This window comes from Bison bison, unplaced genomic scaffold, assembly GCF_000754665.1.
Source record: "Bison bison bison isolate TAMUID 2011002044 unplaced genomic scaffold, Bison_UMD1.0 scf7180017864289, whole genome shotgun sequence".
NCBI classification, from domain to species: domain Eukaryota; kingdom Metazoa; phylum Chordata; class Mammalia; order Artiodactyla; family Bovidae; genus Bison; species Bison bison.
Window position 1 is genome coordinate 11,386,856 of NW_011494861.1, and position 7,466 is coordinate 11,394,321.

At 63.4% G+C, this 7,466-nt stretch overlaps 1 protein-coding gene across 1 annotated transcript in view; it reads right to left on the bottom strand.

Moving 5' to 3' along the window:
* Positions 1-2,238, bottom strand: part of SCNN1D (sodium channel, non-voltage-gated 1, delta subunit) — a 4,211-nt gene extending 1,973 nt beyond the window's left edge. The window contains exons 1-6 of the mRNA XM_010850228.1: positions 1,774-2,238; positions 1,033-1,240; positions 775-956; positions 516-604; positions 280-443; positions 75-173 (exon numbers count right to left, since the gene is read on the bottom strand). Of these exons, the coding sequence (XP_010848530.1) occupies positions 75-173; positions 280-443; positions 516-604; positions 775-956; positions 1,033-1,240; positions 1,774-2,228 (1,197 nt within the window). The 5' untranslated portion in view covers positions 2,229-2,238. The remainder of the gene's footprint in view (positions 1-74; positions 174-279; positions 444-515; positions 605-774; positions 957-1,032; positions 1,241-1,773) is intronic.
* Between the last annotated feature and the right edge of the window lie 5,228 nt (positions 2,239-7,466).

The following is a 7,466-nucleotide window of genomic DNA, read 5'->3' on the forward strand; positions in this document are numbered from 1 at the left end:
AGCTCCCCCACCCACTCCCCAGCCCCTTCCCTGGGCCCCTTCCCCGCCTCCCCATCCTCCACGCCCAGACTCACCTGCCTGGTGTAGGAGGTGTTGTACAGTAGCTGCACGTCCACGCTGCCTGTGCTGTCCATGCACTGCCCATAGGGGCTCCCGAGCCGGTGCACCTCGTCCTGGGGGAAGGGGGACTACTCAGTCCTGCTGCCTCGAGCTGGAGGTCCTGCCCCCACCCCCCAGGGTTGGAAACAGGCTGAGAGCCTGGAGGCAGGGGAGGCCCACCTCACGGATGTCAATGGTGGTCTCTGTCCCTGGCCGGATGCTGAAGCCCTGATGCTCCAGGAAGGGCGTGTGGTCTTGTGGGTGGATCATGACCTTGATGCCAGCCTTCGTGGACAGTAGAGGGAGGTGGTCCAGCTGCTCAGCCCTGAGGACCAGGCTGATCCCTGGGGGAGGCCAGGGGTGAGGCCAGGTCGGCCTGGACACCCCGCCCGCACCCAGTCCCGGCTGGCACTCACTGTGGGTGACGCCCGGTCGTTGTGCGCCCCAGACACCGTTGAAAGTGTAGCAGCTGCCGTAGGTGGGGTGGTGGGATGTCTGGAAGTGCCTGGAACCAGGGGCCATGCTCAGACAAGCACACGCCCTCCACCCACCACCCTGCTGTGTGTGGCCTGGGGTTCTGGGGAGGGGAGCACAGGTGCCTTGTCTCTGGAGGGAGCCGTGGGGCCGGCAGACCACTGGGTGGGGTGGGGGGAGCGGACACTGGTCTGTACTCACTGGGCATGGCAGTCCCGGTCATCGTAGCGGCAGGGGAAGACAAAGTGGCTGCCGTGGCTGTCCTCGTGGGCAGCGGGCAGCAGGGCCAGGATGTTTATGTAGTGGAAGCGGTACCACTCCCGGGCGGCCACCACGCCGGAGGAGTAGGCCCGCTCAACACAGTCGCCGCCAGTGCTGTTACACTGTGGGGCATGGGGTCAATGTGGGCGCGACTGGCCTGCCCGAGTCCCATGCAGACCCCCCGGGCTGGACACTCACCAGTTTGAAGCCCACTCTGTTCTGGCCGTCCAAGGGCCTCAGCCTCTGCAGGCGGATCCTACGGTCCAGATGGAAGGCGGGCTCTGGACCTGGGACCTCGGCCCCCAGGGCGTCCATGCTGTCGCTAAAGTTGAACCGATACAGGGAGTAGATGCTCTCCCGGGCAAAGTCATCCAGAACCCGCAGATGGTGGCGGGCTAAGTGTGGCCTGGGGGCAGGGCAGGGGTGGGGGTCAGAGTCAGAGCCAGGGCCCCTTAGCACGCGCACTTTGGAGAGAGCCAAGCTGGCCCCCAGGCACTGATCCCGAAGTCGCAGACAGGATAGGAGCCCCCCACCCCGTGCCATCCTCAGAAACCTAGAAGGTGGTTCTGAATACAGAGCCGGGGCTGCAGAGGGAAGTCAGACCCCCGGCCTGGCCTGCCTCCCACCCCCGGGACCCCATCCTCCTCTGGCTCATTCACAGCCCTTCCCTGTCTTTGCTCTGTTGACTCCACACTGCAATGTTACCCTGCTCCCCTCTCCTGGGCACCTGCTCTTCTGGAAAGCCTCCGGCTCTCCTCCCCTCCCCATCCTGGGCTGCCTAACTCCTGAAGGTCCCTCCAGCCTGGCACTGGTCACAGTAACACTCAGCTTATTCTTCTTGTCCTTTAGCCCTGCCCCTGGGGCACAGAGCAGGAAGAGGTGGGTTGTCCTGCTGTGACCGCACCAGGGGAGGGGCCCCCAGGCTGGACCAGCCCTCACCGGTGTGGGTTCATGTCGCACAGAGTGACCGATGGGAAGAGCTTGCGCTCCGAGTGCACGGACACTGTCATGATGACCGGGTAACGCCAGTACTGCTCGAAGAGGAGTGCAAACTGCCAGTAGAGCACGCCCAGGGCTCCTGCCAGCAGTAGCCCCCAGGAGGCCGTCTTGAGGCGGTTCTGGCTGGAGCAAACAAGGCGGATGGTGCCGTGGATAGTGGAGTTGGTGCAGAAGAAGGTGACCAGCTCCCTGAAGGAGGCGTGCAGCTCTACCAGCCTCTCTCCATGTTCCTCCTCGGGCAGCGTCGGTGGGGATGCCTGGGGGCATGTCCAGGTTCCTGGCCCCCCACCCACTGTTTGGCCCGTGCCTTCAGCCTGCATCTGAGAAGTGAGACTCAGCGGGGCTCCAGCCCACCACTTGGCCTGACCCCACCCGGGTCTCCCCACCTGGGCCATCAGCCTTCCATTCTCCATGCCTGGGAATTCCCGGAATTGTCACATCCCTCAGCCACCTGTGGCCTAGCCCGGCTTGCTGATGCTTGAGAAAAACCCCATCAGAAGCTGGTCCATAACATGGGACCAACTCTGTTGCCCCTACTCCCGTGGTGACAAGCAGGGCACCAAGCAGCCTCTACAGGCGTGTCTTATGGCCAGAGTTGAGCCTGGGTGGTGGAGCAGGGACAGCAGGGGACATAGGCTCTAGGCTGTGCCAGGCCTTGTTGGAAGGTGGCTCAAGGCTGGAGACTTGGGTGGGTCTCTGCTGCCATCTGCCAAGTGGGGCAGGGGCCTCTGGTGAGGGGCAGCCAGGTGACCTGCTCTGAGTGGGCCTAGGGCCCAGCATTGGGGGTTGACTGAACCCTGGGCCCCAACAGCCTCCAACAAACCTCAGTGGCCAGCATAGCCATGCTGGATTGGGGCCAATGGAGCCACACAAGTCCAGCCACATCTGGGCCAAGGGTCAGGCCTGTAGCCTGTTGGGAACTGTGGGCCTGTGTGGGGGTGTTGTCCGCCGAGCTGAGTCCAGGGATGCTCTGTTTGTGGGCCTCGGGCTTCCAGAAAGTAGGCAGCAGTCTGGCCAGACATGGTGGGGACCTGAGGGCTCCAGGGAGGTTGACCTGAGGCCTGCCTGGCCCCACTCCCACCCGGAGGCTCCAGCATCCTGGGACCTTGGTCCCTCAGTGCACAGGGCCATGGGGCCTGACCAGGTCAGGCTGGCTGGCCCGGGACACGCACTGAGTCACTGCCTGGGCTTCCTACGGACTTTCCAGAGTGTCCCCATCTTGGTCTGAATCATTAGGCCTCTCGCAGCTGGGGTGTAGCCTCCTGGGTTCTGGCCCCTCTAGGCAACTGGGCCTGGGCTGATGCCTTGGGAGGGGGCTGAGCCAAGGAAGGGCCTGGTGTGTCTCAGCCAGCACATGCTGGCCTGGACACCCAGCACCCACCAGCTGCCTGGGGCCCAGGTAGGAGGTGGGGGTGGTCAGCCTGGGCCTCAGGTTTGTGGAGGTGGCCAGGCCAGAAAAATGTGCCAGCATGGGTGCTGCTGGTGGGCCCCCTGTGGCACAGAGCGCTGCCCACACGGGTGTCCCGTGACCACATGGAGCCCTCACAGGGCAGCAGGACCTTTAGCTTCGTGATATAGGCGAGGGAAAAGGGCCTCCAGAAGGTTCTTTCCGACTCCAGTAACCATGTTTCCAGACTGGCCACCTCCCACCCTGGCTGGGGCTGCCAGGCAGGAGGAAGGTAGCTTCCTGAGATGGGGGGTGGGGTCCCCGACACCTCAGCCACGGCAGGAGTGGGGGTGCACCACTCCTCCACACAGTACACGCACGCACACAGCTGTGCACACACACACACACTCCTCTCACACACAGCAAGCCCTCTGTCAGTAGGGGTGCATGACAAAGGCGTGGATGGGAGCCTCTGCCCTTGCCCCGCCTGTGCCTGTGCTCCAGACGATGTGGGGGACATGGCCCCTCCACCTCAAGCCGGGGAGACCCCAGTGACGGCCCGCCCTGATGCCCTGGTACCTCGAGGCTGCACCCTCCCTGTGCATGGGCATCCATCCTCTGGTGCTGGCGGCTGCAACAGCGGTGACTGTAGCAGTGCTGATGGCACTTCTAGCAGGTGACAAAGTGGGCTGTGGCCCGAGGCTGGCCAAGCAGCCTCCTGTTTATAACAGGCTGGGCGTGGGGAGCGGTGGTGGGGCGGAGCCTGGCAGGGAAAGCCACATCTGCTCTGGTCCCGGAAGGGGAAGCCTTTGGGGTAGGGATGGGGGTCCTTCACCTCAGTGAGGCTGTCTTGCCCACGTTCCTGGAAGTGAGGTCTGGGGGCCTGGCCCTGGCAGTGGGTGAGGGGCTCCAGGTTTCTGGAGGGTGAAGAGGGACCCCACTCCGGTAGACCCTGGGGTGCCTGGCCCCCTCCCCTGTCCACTCTCCTCCCACCTGGCCTGGGAGAATGCTTGCTTGCCTCCACCTGCCCAGCTCTAACCACAGGTGTCTGTGGCCAGGGGTCCCCAGGCAGGGGCCTCCACTCCCAGAATATGGGTGTCCCTTGGTGCTGGCTGCCCAGCCCCTGGGACAGGTACCTACTGTGGGAGTGAGTTGGGGCCTGGGTGGGCAGGTGGTGCCCATAGCTCAGCCTCCCAGGAGGCACAGAGACCCTGCGCCAGCCACACACCACATTCAGGGTCCAAGTCCACCACCTCCCGGCTGAAATCTTCGGCCCCAGAGTGATTGCCTGAGGCCAGACAGTGTGTGAAAGGCTGGAGAGCCCCCAGGAGGACCCACGGGGAACCCAACAGGGTTCCATGAGGCCAGAGGCCTCACCATCCCAAATAATCAGACCCTCCGCTTGGCCCTCTGCCCCTCCCACACAGGCTCTGGGTTCCTGACGGCCCACCCCAAATGGGTGCTGAGATGAGGGAGGAAGCCCCCACCTTCGCTAGGCCCTTCTGGTGGGGGTTTGGCTCTGAGGAGGGGTGAGGTCATCAGCCTCCTGCCTTTGGAAGGGGCAGATGGCAGCCGGGGACCTCTGGGAGAGGGAAGTCACGCTCAGGGAAGAGCTGGCCCTGGACTCATCTAGGTGTGAGTGCGAATCACAGCTTCCTCAGTCATCGGCTGTGTGACGTTGAACAAATTACTCAACCTCTCTGAGCCCGTTTCCTCAAGCACAAAGTGGGGCTGAGTTTCCTCTTGAAGCTCGAGATTCAAAGGTGAGACCAAGTGATGTCACGGAGCTCGCATCAGAGCCCCATCTTCCTGCTTCTGAGGAGGCTGCCCCAGAACCCACCTTTGGGAGGCCAGAGACACAGAGACTGTGGCCAGTGGCAGTGAGGCCAGCAGCCCCCTCCTCCCTTCCCTGCCTGACCCCTCTCCTGCCTCCCCAGGCTCCTCCAGTGCCTGGAGGAGCAGAAGGCGCTGTCTGGGACCAGACAGGGCATCTCCAGCTTCTCACACAACAGGGGCTTGTGTGACTGCTCCTTGACAGCTGTGTGTTGAGAGAATTAGAGAAATTATTTAGGGCCCTATGTCCCCCACCCTCTCTCCAGAGGGACAGCTGGCCCCAGTCTGCTGAGCATGGCCCCATTGAGCCTTCAAGTGGTGGCTTTCCCTGAAGCTGGACCTAGGGACACCAATGTGCCTCCTTCCAGACTGTGGACACCCAGCACTTCATGGGACCCCTGGGCTCCACTTTCACACCTGTGGGTGTCTCCACCCTCAGAGACAGCTAAGAGTTGGTCCTGGAAGGATTCTGGTGCAGCAGCTATGAAGTCTGAGCCAATGGGCTCTGCATGTGTGCCAGATTCTGGGGGCCAGGGGCATCCGCCCCAGCCTGGGGGGCTGCACCATCTGGAGTCCCTGCCCACTGGCAAGTAGGAAGCCTCCTCGGTGCTACTGCAGCACCTCCCTGTCCCCCAGGTCCTGACTGCAGTGTCAAGCAGGGATTCCGGCCATCACGGAGGGGGCTCCTCGAGGTACTGGCCACTAGAGATGGGCCGAGTGTGTGATGTTGCCCGTGTGGGGCTCAGGGTCTGGTCTTGTGTCTCTCTCACACCTGCGCTTGAAACACCCAGCGCCTCAGGGCAGCCTCCCTTACATAACTCTCCTCAAGCTAAAAACAGCTGGGCCCGCCCTGCGTGGGGATGGCAGAGCCCGGAGGAGGCAGGGGAGAGAAGGAAGCTTGAGATGTTTTCTGAGTGTGGCAGCAGGAGGTGGAGCCTGGGACCGCCAGCCTCCCCATGAGGAAGGAGGGCCAGGGCCAGCGAAGCTCACTCGCGGCAGGGGGAGGTAGCAGGCTGCTTCCCCCCGGCTGGCTGGCCTGGTGCTGGCCTGAGGGGCGATGGGCACTTCTGTTTCTGCCCCTGGGCCTGGGCCAGCACTGCAGTGACTGCTCATATCTTGTCTGAGGTGCCCCGGGTGGGCCAGATTCAGTGGCGATCATGGCCCCGTCTGCCTTCTGCCAGTGGCCATGGCTGGACCCGTTGGAGCTTGGAGTCCACTGTCAATGGTCATGTGGTTAGTACCCCTGACCGGTGCTGTATACTGAAAGGCAGTCAGGGTTGTGGTCAAGGGTGAGACTTTGGGGTTTGAACCCCAGATCTGCCTAGCGACAGCCTCTCTGGATTAGTCCCAGCTGATGACCAAGGCCTGTCTCACAGTCAGTGCAGCGTCTGCCCTGGCACAGCCCTGTGGGGGCACACCCCAGCCCCCACTCACCAGGAAGGGTGGTGAGGAGTGTGCTGGCCCGCCTGCTGCTCAGCCCTCCTGTATCCAAACCCCCACCCGAATGCCATCCTCACCTGCTCCAAAGTGTTTCCCAGTGCTATCCCAGAGACTCTCTGCTCCCCAGGGACTTCCCTGGACTCCTCACCTCCCTGCTCTGCCTCCCCCTCCCCCAGGGCCTGGGAGGGGACCGTGGGAGCAGAAAGTGAGGCTCAGTGCAGCGGCCACTGCTGCAATAATGACCCTATTCATGGGCTAGGCGGAAAATTCAGTCGGGGAACAGTGTAACTCTTTTTATGAGGACAGCTCTCCCCCTGGGCAGGGGCTGGGCAGGATTCCTACGCTGGACCCCACCTGGCACAGGTTCCAGTGGGGCTCCTGGCTCCACAATCACTGCGGTCACACAAGGTCACCCAGGATTCGATTCTCAGGGACCCAGGTGGTTCAGTCGCCAGGGACGCGGGCTGCCTTCAGCGCTTCCCTGTTAAGTGGGCACAAGAACTGGGTCCTCCAGGCGGGACTGGGCCGATTCTTTGGAAGGGGGCGGTGGGAGGGTCGAGGTACCAGGGAACTTGGGCGGGGCTCATCCCGGCATCTCGGGGGTTACCTTCTAACTGGGCCTGTTTTCCCGCGGAAGGCAAGGGATCATGAGAAGGGGAACGTGCAGGGTCGGGGGGCCCCGGAGCCCGGCGGCCGCTGACAGCGATGTGGCCGAGGGACCAACAGGAGGGCCAGCCGTGGCTGATTGGGCCAGACCTGCCCTGAGCTCGTTCTCCGCCCCTCGGAGCTGCCTGTCAGTGCGCATGCGCCGACTGCTTCTGCCTCCCGGGACTAAAGGCGACAGCGAGATGCAGGCGACCTCCGCCTGGCCGTCTAGAGCGGCCGCCTCAACTAACCGCGCCCCGGAACTGGAAGCGCGGCTTGCCCCGCCCCGTGGGCGGCCATCTTGGAAGCTGAGGCGGCAGCAGAAGCG